We start from the raw sequence: 26,178 nt of genomic DNA on the forward strand, positions 1-26,178 counted from the left end.
ATGTAATCAGCAGCAGGTAAATCTGAGATCATGCACGCAAGGATTTTAAAACTCCCAACATAATTATGCATAATGAAGTAAGGGAAAATATTCTTATCATGAATGAAAAGGTAACAGAGAACTTTTTACTTTAACTAAAACAACCAATTAAAAATTTTAGAACTGAAAAATACAGTGCAGGCAATCCCTGACTTACAATGGTTCCACTTAGGATTTTTCTGCTTTATGATGGTGCAAAAGTGATATATATTCGGAGGGACACAACCACTCTATTTTTCACTTTCAGTACAATATGCAATAAATTACATGAGGTATCCAATATTTACTATGAAATAGGCTTTGTGTTAGATGATTTGACCCAACTGTAGGCTAAGATATATGTTCTCGGCAAGTTTAAGGTAGGCTAGGCTAAGCTATGATTCTCAGTAGGTTAGGTATATTAAATGCATTTTCAATTTATGATGAATTTATTGAGATATAACCCTATTATAATTTGAGGAGCATCTGTAGTTGATTTCTTTTTTAATCACTGCATAGGATTATCAGTAGAATGAAGATAACAAAGGAAAAAATCACAGAACTTGAGGATATATCAATTGCAATTATGCACTCTGAAAAACAGAAAACAAAATCAAAATATATGGTGAAGCCTCATATAATAGCCTGTTAGACTTACAGACTAACACACTGATGATTGAAATAAAAAAAGGAAATGAAAGAGAGAATGGGACAGAAGAACTATTTGAATAAACAAGAGCAAAATACTTTTCAAAATTGGCAGACAGCATACATTTCAGATTCAAGAAGCTTAGTTAACGTAAGTATGATAAAATTTAAAATGCTGATGCTGAAATCCAACAATAAAGACCAAATTTTGAAAGCATCAAAACAACAGATATATTACATACAGAAAAAAATGAAATTGTGGATATCACATTAGAAACTAGGTGAAGACAACAAAATAATGTCTTTCAAATACTAAAAGAAAAAAAAAGGACCATGAAAAATTATATATCCAGGAGGAATACATTTCAAGAATGAAGGCAAAATAAAAACATTTTGAGGAGGAAAAACTAACGTAATTTATCCTTAACAGAACTTCACTAAAAGAAATACTAAAGGAGTTTCTTCAAGCTGAAGAGAAATGATACCAGAAACAAAATCAGATAGTTAGAAGAAATAAAGACTGCTGCAAATAATAAATATGATAAAAGAATATCTTCTTCTTCATTTATTTTAATGCTGTCTAAAGCAATATTATAACATTGATTTGTAGGGTTTATAATATGTAGAGATTATAGACACAATATATATGAACACTGTAGAACAAAATAAAAATATCAGATGCTATTTAGTAGTGTACATGTTTCATAATATATGAATTTTAGATCTAACAATGGATCAGAATAACAAAAGCTCTAATATCCTCATTTAAAACTGATTGTAAATGCCCAAATTAGAAAATAATAATTTGTGGCCTAATGGGAAATATTTTTTCAAATAAATTGTTTTTAATCTTTGATAGACTTAAAGTGAATTATACATTTAAAAACCCCTTTATCATCTTTAATATCAGCTGAGCTCCAGAATTACTTAAAACTGTCATATTTGCACTCCCATATTTAAAAGTAGTTTTACCATCCTTACAAAGATGTATATGATTTTGTTATAGTACTACTATTTTATCTAAATGCAATGTTACATTGCTTTAAAAATTAGTACTACATTTTAACCATTCTTTCCCTGAGCTTTACTGGATTTCAAATACTGACAACAGTGATGTTTTTAACGTTCTAATTGATTCTCAAACTTGCCACTCAAGGCATTGATTACATAATGAAAAATATAATTTTGGAGCACTGGCAAATCATTTCAAGAGTAAGTTAATCAAAATTTGGTTAATACTTACGAAATAAGAATTTTTGAGTAAAGACAGGATTCAGACCATTTTTCTATAAATATTTTCCAACAGCTAATATCTACAGCCAGAACACTTGCTTACTTAAAATTATTGCTAGAGAATACTTACATGTTAACATTTAATTGTATTTGTAAGAGATGCATGACTATTACCAAAGTTATCAGCCTTCAATTAATTATGCAGGCAATATTTTGTCTCTTTTTCCTATGCAGCTTGCATTATTATTTTGTTTTGCAGATGAGGAAACTGAGGCTACAAAACTAGCAGATTGGCAATGCTGGAATTCAAACCCATCTAGTATGATTCCAGAGATTTTAAGTCAACTCAGATGATATAGTTCTATGGTATCTGCCCATACAACATCTCAGTTTTGATGTAGATTGCCCCCATTTTATCTCTTGACTAGGCAACCAAAAATATGCATGAAAAAAATGAGGGAAAATGGCAGATAGGAAAGAGAGAGAGAAGAAAATTGGGAAGCACAGTGTCTTCTGAAGTTATTTAACTCCGCAGTAAGGAGGCAAGCAAGAGGCATTCAGCAAGAGCCATCAACAAACAAAAGCCTAGAGTAAATAAATACGTGCTGTGAAAAACCTTCTGAGTAAAAGAAAGAAACAGAAAAAAAGTTTCCTATATTGCAGTTAGTGCTTGTTACTATTTGTGAGGCTGGTTCCTTTTCAGTAATAAAACTGGTTGATTCCTAAAAATTGTTAGGAATTCTAAACAAAAATAATTTTTGACATTAAAGCCAAACAAATTAAGAAACTCCATCTTATCAATGTAGAGGTAAAATTAGCAACACCAAAATTATTCAGAAATGGACTAAATATCTACTTTTTTGAGTGCTGGGTTTTCTATAATAAGCTCTATCAACAATTTCTCATGTAGTTCTTAACCATCCTAAAAATTTAGCATCATTATTTCCTCTCTTAAAGTTGTGAAAAATAAGGTTCAAAAATTAATTTAAGATTTTACAGCTAGGGAGGGACAGACCAGGGAGTTTAATCCACATGTGTAATATTTATGAAAACCTTGCCAAACTCACATCCAATGCCTGAATATTTGCTTGTTTCAAATTACCTCTAGGGTAATAACCATATTTTAACATTAATTGAATTTATTTGAGGGAAGTATCACTTATAAAAATAACTAGCTTTTAGTTGTGCCAGGAAATGTGTTACTTCTTTTCCTAGCATGTGTAAACCCATCAGATGAGGGCAGGCATGGAGTCCATTTTTGCTCTCTAGTACATCTTAAACACCCAGTACCTGATGCTGAATTAATAGAGTTCATTAGTTAATAAATGAAGAAATTTCTGGCTCACTCCAGAGCTACCTCAAAGTCTACAGAGCAGTTCAGCAGAGCTTTCCAGTCAACTTGATTTAACAAGTGATAGTAGACAGAGCTGAAACCAGTCCAGCCAAAATAAAAGAAATTTGTCAAATTATGCTGTGTATATTGTCCCAAAGCTAAAACTAGTACAGCAAAAATAAAAGACATTTGACTGTCTAATTAATCTAGGTATATTTTCCCATTTACATTTTACAATTTCCATAAAGAGTAAGAAAAACTGGAAAATTCCAGTTATCTAAATAGGCCCATTGGAATCCCAGGAACCCGATTATGAGAATCCGATGTGATATTTTAAAATCATAAATATCTTGAAACTGGTTAAAGAATGTATAAAATTAGGCACTTTAACTACTAATATGTAGTTAGAGTCTACTTCCCTAATTAAATATTTAGGGAGGGGGGGAAGGAAGAAACAGAGGTGGAAAAGAATGAAGAAGAAAAGGAGGGAAGGAGGGAAGGAAGGAAAGGAGGAAGGGAGAGAGGTGAGAAAATAAATTTAAAGCATTTACCAGACACATCACCATTGTGATCATAAAATGGAGGTGATAGACTGGTCATCCCATTTCTCTTTGTCCAACTAGGTTGCAGACTCTGATCTTCAGTCATATTACAGAGACCATCCTCAAAATCACATCTTTCATAATTTGAGCCTAATGAGAGAGAAGAGAAATTGGTTTTCACAACTGTGTTTGGCTTTTTAAAAAATAAGACAATAGCAGAAAAATAAAATTTAGCAACAAATGACAAATTAAGTTAACATAAGGATTATTCCTTACAAATCTAAGTCTACTTTATTCATGCAAAGTTTTTCATGCATCCAATATTCTAGTAAGTTACCACAACAAAAAAACAGTGTGTTCAAATAGAAAGAATGCCACACGACACAGGGTCAGAAGACCGAGGACCTAATCCTGATTTTGATTCTTATTAACTGAGGGTCTTAGCTTAACTATTCAAACATAGCAAGCCATTCCTTTACTTGCAAAATCAGAACAATAACATCCTGTCCTGTGTCTCTCAAGCAATTGCTATGAAGATCTGTAATACAATACATATAAAAATACAGTTGGCCCTCCGTGTCTATGAATTCCTCATCTGTGGATTCAATCAATGGCAGATCAAAAATATTCAGGAAAAAAATGCATCTGTACTGAACACATAGATTTTTTCTTGTAATTTCCTAAAGAATACAGTATGCCAACTATTTACATAGTGTTAATATTTACATTGTCTGAGGTATTATAAATTGCCTAGAGATGACTTAAAGTATACAGGAAGATATGCATAGGTTATATGTAAATACTACACCATTTTATATCACGGACTTGCTATCCATGGATAGCAACAGACCACTGTACTTTATAACTCTTAGGTACCATAACATATAAGGAATTATTATTAAGGTTACATCTTATAACTCAACTTCCATCTTCATGCCATGCAGGCATATCAGAATTTCAGGTTTTGGCAGATCAAATCACAGAGACTCCGCTGATGAAAACTCAACCATCAGTGGCCAAGACATACTCCTTAAATTAAGTACAGGACCTCATCATTGAATCTTAGTGTTTGAGGAAAGTTTAGTGTTTTAAATCACAACAAAGACATTTCTGACTCTTTCTCTGGGTGATCTAAGAGGCTAGGGAGAAACAGAAGAATTCAAGCATGTGGCTATTCCCAATACCTACCCATGTAGGGCTTTATTCTATTATCCAATGTCTATGAATGTCACATTCTAAAAATAGATGATCTCAACCACAAATGGCCCCTCCCCAGGTTGTGGTCCTCAGCAACTGTAAAGATGGTCCTTTTGAGGTAGGAGAACAGCAGGACTTGTTTTATGGTCTCAACGCTGCTGACCAAAATAGAATCTGGTCCAGTCAGGATAAAGTGAAGAAGCTGGCAGAAACCAGCAGATGGCTACAGAAACAATCCCTAGCTGCTCTCATTGCTCACTAGCATAAGACACTCCGACCAGTGCCATGACAGTTTGCAAATGCCATGGCAATGACCCAAAAGTTACCACTCCCTTTCTAGAGATTTATTTTATTTTATTTTTGATGCAGAGTCTCGCTCTGTCGCCCACACTGCAGTGCAGTGGCGCGATCTCGGCTCACTGCAAGCTCCGCCTCCCGGGTTCACGCCATTCTCCTGCCTCAGCCTCCCGGGTAGCTGGGACTACAGGCGCCGCCACCTCACCCGGCTAGTGTTTTGTAGTTTTTAGTAGAGACGGGGTTTCACCGTGTTAGCCAGGATGGTCTCGATCTCCTGACCTTGTGATCCGCCCGTCTCGGCCTCCCAAAGTGCTGGGATTACAGGCTTGAGCCACCGCGCCCGGCCTCCAGAGATTTCTAAGTAGCCTGCCCCTCAATTTGCATTAACCTGCTCCTTGATTTGCATGTAAGTATCAATGGGTATAACTACAGTTGCCAACACCCCACAAGCATGGCTCCAGGTGCACTACCTATGAGTTAGCCCTACTCCACATGAAGCAACTACAATTCAATAAAAGACTTATGTTTTAACACCATCAGCTCATCTGTGATTTTTTTTTTTTTTGAGATGAAGTTTCATTCTGTCACCCAGGCTAGAGTGCAGTGGTGCAATCTCAGCTCGCTGTAACCTCCATCTCCTGGGTTCAAGTGATTCTCCTACCTCAGCCTCTAGAGAAGCTGAGATTACAGGTATGTGCTGCAATGCCCAGATAATTTTCTTTTGTTTTGTTTTTGTATTTTTAGTAGAGATGAGGTTTCACCATGTTGGCCAACCTGGTCTCCAACTCCTGACTTCAAGTGTTCCATCCATCTTGGCCTCCTAAAGTGCTGGGATTACAGGCATGAGTCACCATGCCCAGCCTGAATTTTTTTTTTTAATTTCCACAATTCATGTTTAATACTCTTGTTGTAGTCAATATGTTATATAATGATTTGTTTTCCTTTCCCCTTCTTTTAACCTTTAGTGTAGAATAACATATTCCACAGTAGTAAAAAGGAGCAAAGGATATTCTCCTAATTTCTTTAATCCTCTTTTCAGCTTGATTCAGAGTTGCCTAACAAAACAGCTGTGTAAAGTTATAAGATTACTACAGTAAGTCTGGAGAAAGTAGAAAGAACAAACTTTAAAAAACAGTGGAGATTTTATACTTCCTGTTCCATCACCAGAGCCACTTGGCTTTGAGATTTCAACAGTCTTTTTTTTTTTTAATTACTTGAACAAAACTTGCAGAACGTGGCTTTGAATTGCTTTGAACTTGAACTCTGCATCTGCACAGAAGCAGGCCTTGAGCATGATTTTAATAATTGTTGAACAATTAACTATATATCCAAAGCGTTGCCCTATGACTCTGAAACTTCTTTAAGTGAATTATTTCCTGAGTGAATCCAAGAACCCTCCCAGGCTAAGCCCTAATTTCAGCACTCATCTGCATATCTGCATCACTCTGACAAGTTCCTTCAATGCCTGACTAGTTGCACTAGCTGTAGCTGGAGCAAACATGCTGGTTAATAGTTATATACTGTTTGGCAACCCAGTCAAAAGAACATAATTTTCATTTCATCCTATCACAAAACAATTACCTCGATAAAGTGCAGCATTGAGGAATCTTATTATTACAGAATACCACTGGTTGGCAAAATATTTCAAAATAAGGGACCTACGAGTAAAATCAACAAAACAGGCCATTGGTAATGAGGCTTGTATGTCTGTGGGTTCAGCATCTGTGGATTCAGCCAATCACATGCCATGAAGCCTGCTTCATCACCATGGCCTATTTCATTAATTTTACTCCTAGATCCCTTATTTTAAAAAAATTTGCCACCAGTTATATCGTATAATAATAATAAGAATCCTCATTGCTACAATTTATTGAGATAATTATTCTGTGCTGGGATTCCACTTGAAGTAACTTATTTCTTATGAAGCAAGAAGAAAGCCTCATGAAGCAAGCCTGTTCTTCCATTTTAAAGATGAGAAAACTCAGATGATGTCTTACAGACATTAAGTAACTTGCTCAAGATAGACCAGCTAGTGGGTGCTAATGTCGAGAACGGAACACAAGTTTTTGTACTCCAGAACCACAGCTCTTAAAGCTCTCCTCTGAGGCATAATTATTAATCCACTGTCCCATTTTTATTACTGAACTAGAATTAAAGCTCTGTCAGAGCTCCTAGTCAGCCTAAGGAAACCAGTATTTCCAGATAGAGTTGACGTCATTCTCTTCAAAAGCAAAGAAATTCTATTAGTCTATGAATCATACTATGATTAAATACACAATTTCTATAAGGCCTTGGACATACTTAGGATAGCTGGAATATCCAGATTATTACCTTATAGACTCCTAATTATCCAGGGAATCTGAATGAACAAAAAAAGGAACTAAATTATATAGTCACTTGTGTATGTGTTTGTGTGTATGTGAGATTCAATTAGCTATGCATGTATTGACATAAGTATGTATCTATTTTCAAGTTTCTTTTAGTTCTCAACAATTTTTACAATGATCTGATTATAAAATATTCTAAATTATTTTATCACCATATTTCAACAATTATGTGTATGAAAGGTACACACATTCTCACACAGGTGGTCAAACATTTTTTAAATACCAAGAAATTTTCCTGCAATACAATTACTTAGTTGATGTCTGTTTGCAATGTTCTTTGTTTTTTTAATACACAAGATAATGATAATTTTTGAGTGTAAGAACCAGAAAAAAAACAGCTAAATAAAACATTTTTTCATCAAAATAGTCTCAACAGGGGTTCTTTTTGCTATAAAATGAATCCAATGGGCACAGGTTTCCAACTAATTTTTACCAAAAAAAGTAATCCTGAACATCTAATAACTGCCAGATGACTCAAAAATACATCAGGAAAATTTTCTAAATATTCATTTTCCCCAGTAGAGAACTGCATATTTTAAACAATTTGAATAATTTTCCTTGAATTGTAGCTGGTTTACCTTTTAACTTCATATGCCACACAATCGCATTCAAGTCTGAAACTATCTGCTGTAATAAAATCTGTCACCATGTAGATGACAGCCATCACTAAATAGTGTGAAGTAATAACACCACAGTTGGACCATATAATGAACAATTAGGAGTGCTATACAGGAACTTATCAGTAGAATCCAAGTTCCTGGACTTTTTGAACTTGAGCAATGTATCACTTTTTTTTCAATTTTATAATCCCAAAGGTTAGATGTACTGCAGTCAAAGAGGGAGGACTGGAAGGTTGCTTCGAAGCCACAATTATCTCCTGAGTTGGGTTCCACGCTGTCAGATTCTCTCATTAAAGAACCACTAAAGAATTCCTCCTAGTTTTGATCTTTAACACAATAATGGAAAGAAAAATATTAAATAATATGCCAAAGCGACAGTCAGCTTGGGGCATGCTTTTGAAAAAATGGGAATGAATAGGATCAAGTTTCCATTGTAGTAATGGTGAAGAAACTCAGATAATCCAGAACTCAGGATTAACTCTGGAAAGTATGGTCTGGGTAAAGCATCACAACGTAATGTTCTTAGAAGACAGAACACAATGTAAGAATTATGAAAAATCTAGCAAAATTATGAAAAATCTAGCAAGGGAAGAGATGAGATAGAAACCACACTTATTTCAAAATCTTCCCTGGGTCAACATTAATAATGTACATTCCTCTTCCTCCTACAGGTTCTACGAGGCACAGTTGCAGTCTTCCCATCAGAGTCCTACTCTTTTTTTATTATTATGGTAAAATATACATTACATAAAATTTACCATTTTAACCTTTTTTTTTTCTTTTTAGACAGGGTCTTGCTCTGTCACCTAGGCTGGAGTGACAGATGGTGCGATCGTGGCTCATTGCAGCCTTGATCTCCCCAGGCTCAAGTGATCCTCCCATCTCAGCCTCCCAAGTAACTGGGATTACAGGTACACACTACCACACCCAGCTAATTTTTTGCATTTTGTAGAGATGGAGTTTTGCCATGTTGCTCAGGCTGATCTCAAACTCCTGGGTTCAAGCAATCCACCAGTCTTGGCCTCCCAAAGTGTTGGAATTACAGGCATGAGCCACGATGCCTGGCCCATTTTAACAATTTTTAAGTGTAGCATTCTGTGGTATTCAGTATATTCACATTGTTAAGCAACCATCACCATCATCTATCCCCAGAAGTCATTCCATCTTGCAAAACTGAAACTTCGTACCCATTAAACACCACCTTTCCATTTCTCCCTACTCAACCCCTGGCAACCACAATTCTACCTTCTGTCTCTATGAATTAGAGTATTGTAGGTAACTCGTATGAGAGGAATCATACAGTGGATGTTTTTGTGTGTGTGTTCCTTATTTCACTTAGCATAATGTCTTCAAGGTTAATCTATGTTGTAGCACACAAAATGTTGTTTATCCATTCATCTATCAATGGACACTTGTGTGGTTTTCAGCTTTGGGCTATTGTAAATAACGCTACTGTGAACATGGGTGTACAAATACCTATTCAATTCCGTGCTTTGGTTTCTTTGGGGTATATATCAAGAATTGAAATTGCTATATCATATGGAAATTCTATTTCTAATGTTTTGAGGAATTGTCATCTGTTTTCCAAAGTGGCTAAAACATTTCACATTCCCACCAGAAAAGCACAAGTGTTCCAATTTCTGCAAATCTTCATATATACATTATTTTCTAGGAGATTTTTTGGATGGTTATAATATCCATCACAATGGGTGTGAAGTGGTATCTCATTGTGGTTTTTATTTGTATTTCCCTAATGATCAACAATGTTGAGTATCTTTTCATGTGCTTATTGGACATTTATATGTCTTTTTGGAGAAATGTCTGTTCAAGGTCTTTATTCATTTTTTAATTAGGTTATTTGTTTTTTGTCGTTGTTGAGTTGTAGTTCTTTTTACATTCTGATACTAATCTGTTATCAGATGTATGATTTGCAAATATTTTCTACTACTCGGTGGATTGCCTTTTCACTCTGTTGATACTGTCCTTTGATGAATAGAAGTTTTTAATTTTGATGAAGTCAGTGTATCTGTTTTATTTTGTTGCCTGTGCTGTTGGTGTCATATTGAATAAATCTTTATCACACCTAATATTATGAAGCTTGTCTCCTATGTTACTAAGTTTTACAGTTTTAGCTCTTATATTTAGGTCTTCAATCCATTTTGAGGTACTTTGTTGTACATGGTATAAGGTAAGGGTCCAACTCCAATTATTTTGCTTGTGGCTACCCAATTTTCCCACCACCTTTGTTGAAAAGACCGTCCTTTCCCCATTGGTCTTGGGTCCCTTCTCAAAACTCACTTGACCATATATTTGAAGGTTTATTTCTGGGCTCTCTATTCTATTCCATGGTCTAGATGTCTGTCTTTATGTCAATACCACACTCAGGTACTGTAGCTTTTTAGTAAGGTTTGAAATCAGGAAGTGTTAGACCTCTTTCTTCTTTTCCCAGGTTTTTTTTTTTGTTTTTTTGTTTTTGTTTTTGAGGTCCCTTGAGATTCCACATGAATTTTAGGATAAATTTTACTACTTTTGGCCAGGCGTGGTGGCTCAAGCCTGTAATCCCAGCACTTTGGGAGGCCGAGACAGGCAGATCACGAGGTCAAGAGATCGAGACCATCCTGCCTAACACGGTGAAACCCCCGTCTCTACTGAAAAATACAAAAAACTAGGCAGGCGAGGTGGCGAGCGCCTGTAGTCCCAGCTACTGCACTCCAGCCCAGGTGACAGAGCAAGACTCTGTCTCAAAAAAAAAAAAAAAAAATTACTACTTTTACAAAAGAAAAATTATTGAAATTTTGACTGAGATTGCACTGAATCTATAGACTGCTTTGGGTAATACTGAAATCTTAATAATATTAAATCTTCCAATCTATGGACACAGAATATCTTTCCATTTATATCTTTGTAAATGTCTTTCAACAATTACATAGTTTTCAATATAAAAGATTTTTGTCTCTTTAGTCTAGTTTATTCCTATTTTATTCTTCTTGATGCTATTGTAAATGAAATTGGTTTATTCATTTCAGACTGTTCATCGTTAGTGTACTAAAATGCAACTGAGTTTTGTGTGTTTGTTTTGTATCCTGCAGCTTTGCTGAAATTTTTAACTAGCTTTTTTTTTTTAAATAGAATCTACATTTAAGATCATGTTGTCTATGAACAGAGATACTTTTACTTCTTCCTTTCCAATTTGAATGCCTTTACATTTTTCTTGCCTGATTACACTGTCTAAAACTTTCAAAACTGTGCTGAATAGAGTGATAAAAATGGGCATTCCTGTCTTGTTCCTGATCTTAAAGGAAAAGCTTTCAGTCTTTCACCATCAAGTGTGATGTTAGCTGTGGGTTTCTCATATATGGCTTTTATTATGCTGAGGTGGTCTCCTTCTTTTCCAAGTGTATGAGTGTGTTTTATCCCTTTTTGAGGAAAGCTATGTGATATAGTTTGGATGTGTGACCCCTCCAAATCTCATGTTGAAATGTGATCCCCAGTTTTAGAGGTGGAGTCTGGCAGGAGGTGTTTGGGTCATGTGGGTGGATCCCTTGTGAATGGCTTGGTGCCCTCCCCAAGGTAATGAGTGAGTTCTCACTGTTAGTTCACAAGCGAGCTGGTTGTTTAAAGGAGCTTTGCACCTCCTCCTCTCCCTTGCTGCCTGTCTCACAATGTGACACATCTGCTCCCCCATTGCCTTCTGCCATGAATAGAAGCTTCCTTACCAGAAGTCAAGCAGATGCTGGTGCCATGCTTCTACAGCCTGCAGAGTCATGTGCCAGATCAACCTTTTTGTTTTTTAATAAATTACCTAGTCTGAAAGATTCTAGGATAGCAATACAAAATGGACTAACACACTATGTATTACATTGTCACAAAATTGTACATACAATTCATTGTATTGTTCTGGAAAATCATATCCTTCATTTAGATAACATACAAAAATATTTTCGTAAAGAATAATTTCCCTTACTCTCAATTAATGTAAAAGTTAGTGGCCAGTTCCTGAAAAGAATGAAATGAATCCAAAATATTCCAATTAAATGAAAGTAAAATGTCATAATTCTCAAGAGTAAATGTCAGTGAAAGACCTACTATTTGGCTTGGTGATTTAAAAGTATTAACTAGATTTATCAAGGATATATTTGTTATCTTTTACATTGAATTAATTTTAATATTTTCATTGACACATAAACAAGAAAAACCCTAAGTCACAAACGTATACTATAGTGAATTAAGTGAGTACTGTTAAAGTTCACACCAGAATTATCCAATATTCCTTCAGCAGGATACTTGTCATATATAGTTGCCTTTATCCTTAAGTCTTGAGACCATCTTTGGCAAGGATTGTGTCGTCAATGGTATCTGTATCAGTGAAAAAAGGATTACCAGACCATGTTTCAACTTTATTATTGCCTGATGATTCATAACCTTCAAAGCAGGTCTTCAGTGTTTGCAGGTGTCTGATGATATTTGCAGAAATATTAACAAGGTATAGCATTCACTCCAGCTTACAGCAGTATTCACTAAAGTATTAGAAGTATCGTATAGCTGTTTACAAATAATTCTCTATTCCAGAGTAGCTATTTGGCCAGAAGATGTAATGGCTTTTCAGTAGTTTCTGCAAAGATAAATACACAGCCCTAAACAGAAAGTTTAATCTTTTGCATGGACAAATTTTTCATTAAGCTAATTCATGAACAAATGAACTCCTGTCATTTTTTCCCCAAATAGGTTTTCAATTTCTCTCAAAATAAGTAAAATTTCTTTTCCAAATTCAATCAAGCATTTCAAGACTTACCCAGTGGAAAATCACAATTATTTCTGGGTAGTAGAGAATATTATATTCTATTCATATTTCTCTGAAAGTGTGATTCAAGGTCTTTGCCATCATAAATTTGATAGCTTTCACAACAGAATGCCAGGCTTCTCTCAGAACTCCTAGCCAAGCTTAAAGTGTCAATATGTACATGAAGAAATGATATTTATTTACAAACATTTTTGCTTACAAGCAGAAAAATGTACATGGGATGACAAGCATGGCAGGAGTTCTGTCTATGCACAGATATGGGCTCAGAGGACATTTGCTTTGGAAGAAACGATTCACCATTTGATGTTGCCAGGTGTCTGAAATCTTCAAAGGGAGCTCACAAACTGAATATTCTTCTTGTGTGACATCAATTTACACACTTGAGCCACAAAATACAAGCAGACTACATTGCAAGACTGAGTAGTTTTATCCAATTCCATGGTGAAAGAAAATAGTGCAACTGAATATTCCTCCATTCACTCAGTCAGTAAACCAGTACTATCAGCCAGTCTATTAAATATTTATTGACTGTAAGTGCCAATCAGTCTTCTAGAAGTGGGAGAATTAGGTAAATTTCCTGATAGAATGGGGTTACTATTTTGCATTTTCATGAGCTCCTTAAAATACCAGAAAAACTGTTTGCAGCTCTGGAAGAATGGTATCATTTCATACAGAAATACTTTTTTTATTATTATTATTAAAATCTCACTAAGGTACATGACCCCACCAAATTTTCCCTAATTGTTATAAGGCATCTTTTATTGGAATTGTGATAAGAAACTCTATAAGATGGGTCAAAATAAAATTCCAGTGAAGTTTTACTTTCTCCCTAGAAGAAAGAGTCACTGTGCAGCCAATTTTCAGAATATGCTGAGAACACTTCCTCAGTTCAATGCTTTCATGTGTTCACAGGCTTTGGGAAGCACTGCCAGTTTTGTACGTCATACCCAGAGATGAAAGAACAATCCACATTACTTATGGTTCATCTTTTCTTTTATATTTCCATTGCCCGTTATGACACAAAACAGTCTACAACTAGGAAGCAATTATAGACACCAAAATATATTAAAGAAAATGATTTATGTTACACCACTGTATACACCAGCATCTAAGTCATAAAACAGTTGACAAGAGTAAAAAGTTCCTAATGGTGTTATTTGACATAAAAAGTGTTTCATGAATACTGTTTTCAAAATAACAGAAGGAATCTAATAGACATACATCCCAAAAGAAAAAAAAAAAAAAAAAGACTTACCCAGTTCAAGGTCTCTCTGAAGTCCATCCATGGGAGCAAGATTAAAATAAACTCTCTTGGAAGAAAAATAGCATTGAAGGAAGGAGAAAAGATAGCATATAAATAAAAAGCATTGAATAAATAATAGTAAAATAGCATTGAAGGAAGGAGAAAAGATAGCATAGAAAAAATAAAAAGCTTTAGTAGGTATATTTATTTTAACTAAAACAAATGATAAAATTCCCAATAAAGATTCATACCATTGACATATTAGTTACAAGTAAGTACTTGTAAATTTCATTTGCTATACCTTGTTCACTGGAAAATTTTCAGAATCTACATCAGTAAAAGTTTCAACAAAGAGTTCAGTGTGGTGGTGGTGGTGGTGGTGTTTGACCATAAATGTAAGGATTTATTTTTGTTTTCTTAATTCTATTGTTTACATATGCAATTGTACTATAATGCAATCTTTCTTTTCCTTTTTTTTTTATTTTCAACTTTTATTTTAAGTTCAGGGTTACATGTGCAGGATGTGTGAGTTTGTTACACAGGTAAACGTGTTCCGTGGTGGTTTGCTGCACAGATCATCCTATCACCTAGGTATTAAGCCCAGCATCCATTAGCTATTCTTCCTGATGTTCTCCCTCCTGATGACCCCCCAACCTCTGACAGGCCCCAGTGTGTGTTGTTCCCCTCCCTGTGTCCATGTGATCTCATTGTTCAGGTCCCACCTATAAGTGAGAACATGCGGTATTTGGTTTTCTGTTACTGTGTTAGTTTGCTGAGGGCAGCTCCAACTCCATCCATGTCCCTGCAAAGGACATGATCACATTCCTTTTTATGGCTGCATAGTATTCCAGTGTATATATACACCACATTTTCTTATCCAATCTATCACTGATGGGCATTTAGGCTGATTCCATGTCTTCGTTGTTGCGAATAGTGCTGCTGCACATGACACAAGGCTGCTTTGACACTCTAGAACCTTCAAAGTAGATAACTTTGCTGACAAACCTTGAAATCTTAAAAATGGTGTTTTTCTTTTTTCTTCACCTTCTACTCTGTGACCTCTCTCTTGTCATTGCCTCTAGAAAAGTTAGAACCATTGTAAATGAAATACAAGGAAAAATAGACTGTCCAACTTTGACTAATAATTGGTCCTTGAATAGCTAAAATGTCTGAATGACAGAGGACATAGGCTTAACTCCATAGAATTAGAATTGGAAAACCATAATAGGAGAGTGAGAAGATCCCATCCAGGGCAGGCCAGGCAAGGGTAAGGGGTCCGAGAAGAGGGCAGGAAAGATGGGCATGACTTTGCAGGGGGTAGACTGGGGGAAGGGACAAGGGAGAGAAAAAAGGACCTGATTTCCAGAAACTACATCAAAAAGGAACTGTGTTCACCTTGTGTGATGGTTAAGCAACTTCTAGGCTGGCATCAGGGAGCAGCAGGGAAGCTGAGCTCAAACCTGCAGACAAGTTATTGCCCTCAAAGAAACACCAGCACAGAGGAACCACAATGAGCTCCTCTTACTGCTGTAAGGTGATGTACATAAAACAACTGCATGGGGCAGAAGGCTCAAAACCAGAAACTTCGGTGGATACTGGTGGATACACACATGCACACAAACACACATAAACACATAAAAGAGAGCCCAGACACTGTGCTCCAAAACAAAAGAAAAAGATTGATATCCAAATGGGCAGTGGGCAGTTGTGATGGGGAAGGAAAAGTCCCAGGCTCTGAACATGAATAGGACTGGACAATGCACGGATTTAACCCTGCTACATAAACACTTTTCTTGCTGATATTGACTGCCTTTGCTAATATAACTTTGACATTATTTTACTAGCAAATTCTCAATTTCCTTACTCTGATTAAAAAATAACATCTGCAACAACAATAACAAAAAATAAAACCTTTTTCATTAGTTTGAGAAAAAACATAGAAATGAGAAAGAAAAAAAAGGAATCCTGTTACATGGTATATGTGCCTAATATTAGCTTGTTCTCATTACCAGAATAAGCACAATTGCTAATGAGAAGGCTGTTTATTAGATCGTTTTAAAATATAACTTTATCTTCATTATAAAAAACAGTAGATGCAGAGGCCAGCACGGTGACTCACGCCTGTAATCCCAGTACTTTGGGAGGCCACAGTGAGTGAATCACTTCAGCAGGAGTTCAAGATCAGCCTGGCCAACACAATGAAACCCCGTCTCTACTAAGAAAAAAAAAAAAAGCTGGGTGTAGTGGCATGCACCTGTAGTCCCAGCTACTCGGGAAGCAGGAGAATTGCTTGAACTGGGAGGCAGAGGTTGCAGTGAGCCAAGATCGTGTCACAGCACTCCAGCCTGGGCAACAGAGCAAGAATCCATCTCAAAAAAACAAAACAAAATCCCAAAAATAATAGATGTTATTTTAGAAAAGTTGAAACCATAAAGATATACAAAAAAGAAAAGTGATGTATAAGCCCAACACACAGAGATAATTCCATCTCATATTTTATGTGCAGTGTCATACTATCTTTATAAGTACAATACATATATTGATGGGTAATCATGGTTTTTCTCATAACAATATATCATGAGCATTTTCTCATTTTTAAATAGCATCAAAAATTATGACAGATGGCTGCACAGATGTCCATATTATCGATGCATCATAATTTATTTAAACATTAATTTAATATCATAAAATTAAATGACTTCCCATTTCTACCATATTAAATGGTATTGCGAGGAGACTTTTTGCATGAACTCATGTTGTTTCTTAGAATAAATTTCTAAAGCAAAATTACAAGTTAGAGGGCATGAACACTTTAAAAATCCTCTTTCATATTATAAAAATACTAAACAAAGGTAGGGTTTATAATTCTCTTGCCTGCAGTAGTATCCATCTTCTTAAGCCCTTCCCAACAATTAACATACTTTTTTATTTTCCATGTTTATTTTATTTTAAAAATATTGGCAGCTTTTTGTTTTCAATTGTGATTTACAATTAATAGTGAAGTTGATAACTTCATCATACGTGGTCATTTCTCTTTGTGTGTGTGTGAGTTGTTTTCAAGAATTTTACCTACATTTTCACAAAAGAAAAATGCATCTTTGATTTATAGACCTGGAAAATAATTATTGGTGTGCTATATTGCAGACATTTTTCCTCTTTCATCTTACTTGCAATATTTTGATATACTGAAACTTTTAATTTATATATTCTAATTTATTGACTTCTAAAGTTTTTTCTTTCATGTAACACTTATAAATGTCTTTCCCATCCCAATACTTATTCAACCTCAATATTCAACAAACGTATTTTGAAAATCTATTACACATCGAAGAAAAAGAGAAACTTTCCTTGACTTTTCTGATTATTAGGGGCAATAAAGACTATGGCTTCATTGTTAATATTTAACATTTTATCGTTAGAAATTTTTGTTGTCTGGAGCAGATAAGAAATGTATTACATGAAATTGCCTCATATTCATTTGTTTTATGTAATAAAAACAGCATAGTATGGTGGTTAGTATTGACAGTTTCAGGATCCGATAGAATTGTTTGTGAATTCCAGCAGATCCACGGAACAGCTCTGTGTCCTCTGGCATTTTATTTCACCTAGTCTAAGCCTCATTTCCTCAAGCTGTAAAATAGGAACAATAATAAAACTACTACTCCTACTATGTTCGTGTTTGGTAAAAATTAAATGAGACACTGGATGGATATTATTTAACAGTGCTAGGCATACAGTAAGTACTGTATACAAATCTGCTGAAATTATTATTAGCTATTTTGTTTTCTCAACTAATTTGGAAGGCCAAGTTTATTTGTTAAATATATTACATGTATGCTTAATATTTTTAACAATTACATTCTTTTCTAATTATAAACTTTCATAACATTAGTGTAGTTTACATGATACACTATCATACCTATTAATGAAAATTCTTTCTCTTTTTCTTCTCCTTCTTACTAGCTATTTATCCCTCATTTTTCTAGATAAACTTGGAAGACACTTTATCAGGTGCCAAAGTTTATCCTTGTTAGATTTTGTACTAGAATGTAATTAAATCGATTCCATGAAAATGGACCTATTCACACCATTGCAACATCCCATTAAGAAGCATAGTCTTGTCATGAGTCTTTTTTCTGCACATCTGTGTTTTTTTCTGATTTTCTTCAGATAGGCTCTACATATTTTTTAGATTTTTTGCATACCTAATTCTGTGGTACTATGAGCTGAATGTGTGTGTCCCCTCAAATTCATATTTAAAACCCTAATTCCCAATGCAATAGTATTGGAAGGTGGGCCTTTGGGAAGTTATGAGATCATGAGGATGGTGCCTTCATGACTGGATGACTGCCCTCTCGAGAACAGCCACGGGAGAGGTGATCTGTCTCTATGCCATGTGAGGTCTCAATAAGAAGGCAGCCATCTGCAGACCAAGAAGAGGGCACCAGACACTGAATCTGCTGGCACCTTGATGGTGCCAGCAACTAATAAATATACTTAATTACCTATCAATAATTTCCTTGAATGTAAATGTACTGAATTCATCAAGACACAGAGTGGCTGAATAGATAAAAAATCATTTTATGAGACCAGCATTACCTTGATAATAAAGCCAGATGCGGACACTTAAAGGATAAAAGTTGCAAGCCAATATTCCTGATGAACACAGATGCAAACATTTTCAACAAAATATTTGCAAACTGAGTTCAACAACACATTGAAAGAATCACTCGGCATGATCAAGTGGGATTTAGCTGAGGACTGTAAGTATGGTTCAACATATGCAAATTAATTAATGTGATACACCACATTAACAGAATGAAGGATAAAAACCATAGAACCATCTCAATAGATTCAGAGAAAGCATTTGAAACATTCAAAGTCCTTTTATAATAAAATCTTTCAACAGATTACTTATAGAGAGAATATAATAAAAGCCATATGACCAACAGGTAGCAAACATCATACTTAACAGTGAAATGTTGAAAACTTTTTTTTCTAAGATCAGGGCCAAAACAAAAATACCTATTCTCACCACCAATTTTCAGCATAGTCCTGGAAGTCCTAGCCAGAACATTTAGGCAAGAGAAAAAAATAAAAGACATTCAGATCAGAAAGAAAGAAGTAAAAGTGTACCTGTTTGCCGATGACATAACCTTATATGTAGAAACACAAAAGACTTAACAAAAAACTGTTAAAACTAATAAAAAATTCAGTAACACTGAAGGATACAAAAGCAACATAAAAAACTCAATCGTTTTTCTATATACTAATAAGAAACTATCCAAAAAATATTGAGAAAAGAATCCCATTTACAATAGCAGCATATCAAGTATAATACTTAGGTAAAAATTTAATTACCAAGGTGAAAGATCTGCATACTGAAAATTGTAAAACACCAACAATTAAAGTGAAGGAAACACAAGTACATGAAAAGGTATTCCATATTCACGGATTTAAAAAATTAATATCGTCAAAATGCCCAAAGCACATGAAGCAGTCTACAGACTTAATGCAATCCCTATCAAAATTCCAATGTAATTTTCAAAGAAATAGAAATAGGAAAAAAAACTTAAATTCATATGAAATCACAAAAGATTCCAAGTAGCCAAAACAATCTTGAGCAAAAAGAACAAAGCTAGAGGCATTACACTATCTAGTTTCAAAATATACTATAAAGCAACTGTAATCAAAATATAAAAATAGACCAAGAAAAACAGACACAGAGACCAACAGAACAAGCTAGAAAGCCCAGAAATAAAGCAACACTTTTTTTTTTAACTCTAATTTTAGGTTCAAGGGTACATGTGCAAGTTTCTTACATAAGTAAATTGTGTGTCATGAGGGTTTGTGTAGATTATTTTGCTACCCATGCAATAAGAATAGTATTCAATAGGTGGTTTTCGGTCCTCACCCTCCTTTCTCCCTCCTCAAGTAGTCCCCAGTGTGTGCTGTCCCCCTATTTGTGTCCATATGTACTCCATGTTTAGCTCCTGCTTATAAGTGAGAACATGCAGCATTTGGTTTTCTATTTCTGTATTAAGTGTCTATCAACCCACACATTCATGGTCAATTGACTTTGGCAAAAGTGACAGTAACACACAATGGAGAAAGGACAGTCTCCTCAGTAAACAGTGTTAGAAAAACTGAACATCGGACATCCATATGCAGATGAAGGAAATCAGACCCTTAAATCACACCATGTAAAACAATCAATTTGAAATGGATTAAAGACTTAAATAGAAGACCTTAAACTATAAAACGTCTACCTGTAAAAGTAAATATGGAGGAAAGCTCCAAGACACTGGTATGGGCAATAGTTTTTTGGCTACGTCCCCAAAAGCCCAGGTAACAAAAACAAAAATAGACAAATAGGACTGCATCAAACTAAATAATTTCTGCACAGCAAAGATGACAATTAACAAAAATAAAGACAAAATCCACAGAATGGTAGAAAATATTTGTAAACCACACATCTGATAATGGTTGATATTCAGACTATATAAGGAGCTCAAGGAACTTCATATCAAGAAAATAATATCCTGATTTAAAAGTGGGCAAAGGACCTGAGAAGATATTACTCAAAAGAAGACATACAAACGTTCAATAGGTACATTAAAAAAATTTTCAGTATTACTAATCATTAGGAAAATGCAAATTACAACCACAATGAGATATAATCTCATAACTGTTAGAATGGCTTTTATCAAAAATAGATGAAAGACAACAAATGCTGGCAGAATGCAGAAATAAGGGAGCTCCTGTACATTGTTGGTGGGAATGTCAATTAGTATGGCCATTATGGAAAACTATACAGAGCTTTCTCAAATATTAAAAATTAAGCTACCATATGATCCATCAATCCCAATTCTAGGTATATTTCTGAAGGAGAGAAAACCAGTTTATTGAAGGGATATCTGTCCTCCTATGTTTATTGCAGTACTATTCACAATAGCCAGGATGTAGAATCAATTTAAGTGTACATCAATGGATGCATAAAGAAAATGTGGTATGTACACACAATGAAACACTATCAGTCATAAAAAGAAGGAAATCCTGTCATTCATGACAACACGAATGAACCTGGAGGACATTATGCTAAGTGAAACAAGCCAGGCACCAAAAGACAAATACCACACAATCTCACTACATGTGGAAACTAAAATCACTGAACTTAGAGAAGCAGTAAATTAAATGATGATTACCAGACACTGAGGTATAGGGAGCAATATGGGAAGTTAATAAAAGCCACAAAGTTTCGGATAGATAAACAGAGTAAGTTTTGAGGTCCATTGCACAACAGGGTGACTACGGTCAATATTAATGTATTGTATATTTCAAAATAACTAAGAGTAAATTTTAATGTCTCATCACAAAAACAAATGATAAGTGAGGCAATGGATTTGCAATGCTTTGCAAGCAATGGATTACTTTGCTTGATTTAATCATTCACATTATACACTTACATCATCACTGTGTACCCCATAATTGTATACAATTATAACTTGTCAATTAAAAGTAATATTGATAAAAGGTAAAAATAAAAATACCAAAAGAGAACGAAGACTAGCCAATGTGAATCAGCACAGAAGCAGAGAATGTAACACTTAATAATTTTTTTAAATACGACTCAAAAGCTATTTTTAAATCATTTAAAAAAATTTTTTTAAATTACACAGACCAGTACAACTTATATGTCCCTTGCTAAGCATGTTAATGGATCCTAAAAGAGGGATTCTCATCAACACTAGAACCAAACAGTTATTAGACCTACAAATTACTTTTTTAGTTCACTATAGATTAAGTGCTTAATATCATCTGAAAATGGAATTTATTTAATCTTGAAGACTCAGGTTTTTTTCTAATTTCTTAAAACAATACTGAGTAAAAATAAAAGGTTTACATATTCTAAAAAAGAAGTTCATGTAAAATAAGAACTTATGGCCGGGCGCAGTGGCTCAAGCCTGTAATCCCAGCACTTTGGGAGGCCGAGACGGGCGGATCACGAGGTCAGGAGATGGAGACCATCCTGGCTAACCTGGTGAAACCCCGTCTCTACTAAAAAATACACAAAACTAGCTGAGCGAGGTGGCGGGCGCCTGTAGTCCCAGCTACTCGGGAGGCTGAGGCAGGAGAATGGCGTAAACCCGGGAGGCGGAGCTTGCAGTGAGCTGAGATCTGGCCACTGCACTCCAGCCTGGGCGACAGAGCGAGACTCTGTCTCAAAAAAAAAAAAAGAACTTATTTTCTTTTTTAACATACAGTTTTTTTTTTTAATTATTATATTAAAGTCAGGCAATGGTCTGACAATAGAAAGACTACCTGTGGAATACTGTTACGTTAAACTTCACTTACAAGATGTTAAATCCTTAGAACTAAGGTTTTCCCCCAGAAAAAGATTAATGGAAACATCAATTGCCTTTCAGACTTGATAGCTGCTGCTTCAAAACAAACAAACAACAAAAAAAAAACTTTAGTACACAAAGAATTGTTTGTAATTCTGTACACATCCACATTTCATCATTTAGTGATCCTGAACAGAAAGTGGAAAGACAAAGCAATTTGTCAGGAGGTCAAGTCCGCCAATTTCAGGGATCTGCTGTCCACACCGGCTTCTTTCTTAATCCCTGCTGAGGATCTGGAGAAGCAGCAGCAGCACCAAAACCAAGGCATGCAGCAGATTCAAGGTTCTTTTTGTTCCAGTTGTCAGATTCCAAACTAGACCCCAATGGATTGCAAGAATGACCAAATAAAAGCCCTGTTTAAAACTTCTTCAATTTTTAAAAACAAAAGCAATTACAGGAAAGTAAAACAATTCAGAGGGATCATGTGCGCTTACAAGTGTCTTCATGTGGCCTTTCTCCAAGTTCAACCACCAAGGACTCCAAGAGCTGGCAGGTCTGAGTAACCCTGGTGACTATTCTTTTCACCTTATCAAAACCCGAGCTAAAAACAATGCATCAGCTGATGACAGCAGAGGGTGGCACGGCTGAGGACCCAATATTCATATCCCAGGCTGGTGGAGAGTGAATAAGTACGGTTCCAAAACTAATCAAGGGAGGTCAGAGATTCTTTCCAGCCTTACCTGATGGCTTCTGGCCAAAGCAAGAAAGTATCATGGAAGGTGTTGGGTGGTGATAGTGCAAAAAGGAACTTGAGGAGGAGGGAAGAAAAATTATCACCCCTCAATAAAGGTGGGGGAAAGAAGATATGGGGAAAGCCCTGAATTCCTTACCAAAGGCCAATCTCAGAGGGGACCGGAGGGGTTACAACCTACACTTTGGCCAAGGGCAGGAGTAGAGGAGCATCCTACAGGATGATGGCTTGGAATGTCATCATTTAAGACTTAAAGAAACCAAGGGTGCAGGCGAAGCACCCCACACACCCAGCTGCATTCCCACAGGCTGTAACCTGAAACCTTCACATATACTCTAACAAGCCCTCCAGGCTAGAGGGCTATTGTTGCAGGGAGGGTGGGAGTTGAGAGGGTAAGGGGAGAAGATAAAGACCCCAGGCCATGTAATTAGCAGTAAGGTGATTGTGTGGTGTGTCTTTTCACATTTAAGTTAGATGTGCCCCACCAGTTATGATGGGAATCAATTTAAATAGACTTTCTTGATCCCAGAAGTTCAACTACATGGACATTGGTGACACTTGACAGGATGATTTGTTATAGCACAACTTACATATTCCAAATGGACAAAAAAAAAGTATCATTTACAGTATGTTAAGATAAATTTCCTTTGAATTGGAGCTTCCTTTCCAGTACTTTGAGGTCTACAAGACATATCTAGAAAATGTACTACTGTGGAAAATGAAGACTATTTAAATCGAATGGGGGGGAAATGGGAAGGGCCTGTGATTTTTCTTTTTGATTAATTGCTGTAACACTGTCCTTCAGGTGGCTCAGGGAGTTTCATATTTTCTTTAGACATCATTAGGCTCTGAAGCTCTTGCAGGACAACTTTGATGCTATATGAATTCTGCCATTTTGCTAGCAATGATATGGCTCTTGGATCCACCATACCATCAGAGCTATTAACTCCATTCATATTAATTTTTGTTACAACTCTTACAAAGGAGGGGGTTGCTTCTGGGTATTTAGGTCCACATTCTATTTTAAGGCTGTATATTTGGTTTTCATAAATTGTTGTTGGAGGCCCAATTATCATCCCTGTCCATCTTGTAAATGTCATCTCTTCATCATCCTCTAGACCCTAGCTAACCGTGCCATGTCCTACTCCTTTCTGGCCTTCGAGTTCTTCCAACAGTCGGAAATTGAGAGGGACTTTTACTCCTAAGCCTGTGGTGACTGCCATCTTGCGTCGCTGTCCAAGAACTTATTTTCAAAAATGTATTCATAGCACCAGAGGCATCAGAAATTTAACTTCAGCTATGCTAATTTTATTCAGAAACGTTGACATATTAATCTATTTCTTTAAAGGTCACACAAATTGGATGTTAAAGGGGACATTGTTTTTTTTCTTAAATGTGGCTACTGCAAATCTTTATAAAGCTAGTTTTAAAAAAAATCTGATCTATAAGTTTAGCATCACAAGTTTCCTTGAGTGAAACTGCTTGGCCATTGTTATTTCTTCACAGTAGTTTTCTTCTAGTGTGATATACAAAAGAAATTCATGCTTTAAAGTAATTCTCAATTTTTATCTGCAGATTCTCACTCACATTTTAAATAAAATGCCAAAGAGGAAACTTCCCAGAAATGAAAATGAAAAGCAAGAATGCCAAAAGGTGACCTCTCCATGTAACATTTAATATGAAATGTGTTTATTCGACAGATCCATGCCTTCACTTCCTTCCAAGGCTGAAAGTTATTAGAATTTTAGAATCTTTCATGCAGCCAAGACCTTTCCTACTCAGTGGCTTTCCATTTCTTCACGTTAACCTTTTCTCTGAAGCAGGACCATGCATGTTATCACAGCCAGGGTACTGAAGGAAGCTTCATAGAGATTAATAACAGAAGGGACTTAGCACTGCTTGTCAAACCAGCCAAGTTGTTCCTCTTTGCTGCTTGCTCATCAAGGAACAGTAAGGGTTCTTCCAGACAGTCCAGAGCAAGGGGCAACAAGCCCACAGTTAGCATCTCTGGGGAAATTGGACACATACAAATGAATCTTTGCCCTTGGCTGCACTTGGTATTGAATGGTTACTGAGTAGTATGACAGCTATCCCAAACTAAGAGAAAAATATTATTAGCCTGTCTCATTCTACAGAGAGAAAAGTTTTTCAGTAATCACTCTTCTGGTTTTAACATAATAGCAACTGAATATATAAATGGAAGGCAAACAATGGCAAAATCAAATATGTAGAACCTTATTTTAGCAGAAGAGAATGAATTCTGTAAACACGAATTGATATTTTATCTGAATAAAAAAAAGAAGATATATGTTTGCATTAAGTGACCTACAATAATGGAATTCATGCCTCTGGATAATTAATTGCACCAACAGCTACTATGAACCAGCAATGAGCCCCTGGTAATTTTATGAAAATGTGGTTTATGAAGGGTGAATGTGTGTAAGAATCACACTAGTCTCCATTACTGAAAGATGGTGTACCCTCAAGATTGTATACTGCAATAGAAATGACAGGAACGTATGTGTCATTACCCATGTCTTCCCTTGGTAAGCTTCTTCCTGTTTATTAGCATTCTCCCAGTATGTCATAGGGCATTTTTCCACCTGTGAGATTTGCTTTATCTCATCTCATGACCTCTTATAATAAAATAAAGGTTCAAAATCACATGAGATTTGGATCCTGGATGACTTGTCCAGGAGATAAATCTAGGTCTTGTATTCTCCAAAGGTTGTGCCCTTCTACTACTCTGAAATCAAAGGACAA

At 35.6% G+C, this 26,178-nt stretch overlaps 1 protein-coding gene and 1 pseudogene across 1 annotated transcript in view; both read right to left on the bottom strand.

The window, feature by feature from the left end:
* Positions 1 to 26,178, bottom strand: part of MALRD1 (MAM and LDL receptor class A domain containing 1) — a 725,579-nt gene that overhangs the window by 698,718 nt on the left and 683 nt on the right. Inside the window, exon 2 of the mRNA XM_011963908.1 lies at positions 3,784 to 3,924. Coding sequence (XP_011819298.1) covers positions 3,784 to 3,924 — 141 coding nt within the window. The remainder of the gene's footprint in view (positions 1 to 3,783; positions 3,925 to 26,178) is intronic.
* On the bottom strand, positions 24,195 to 24,638 carry LOC105527532 (annotated as a pseudogene).

This window comes from Colobus angolensis, unplaced genomic scaffold (genome assembly GCF_000951035.1).
Source record: "Colobus angolensis palliatus isolate OR3802 unplaced genomic scaffold, Cang.pa_1.0 Scaffold63, whole genome shotgun sequence".
Lineage (NCBI taxonomy): Eukaryota > Metazoa > Chordata > Mammalia > Primates > Cercopithecidae > Colobus > Colobus angolensis.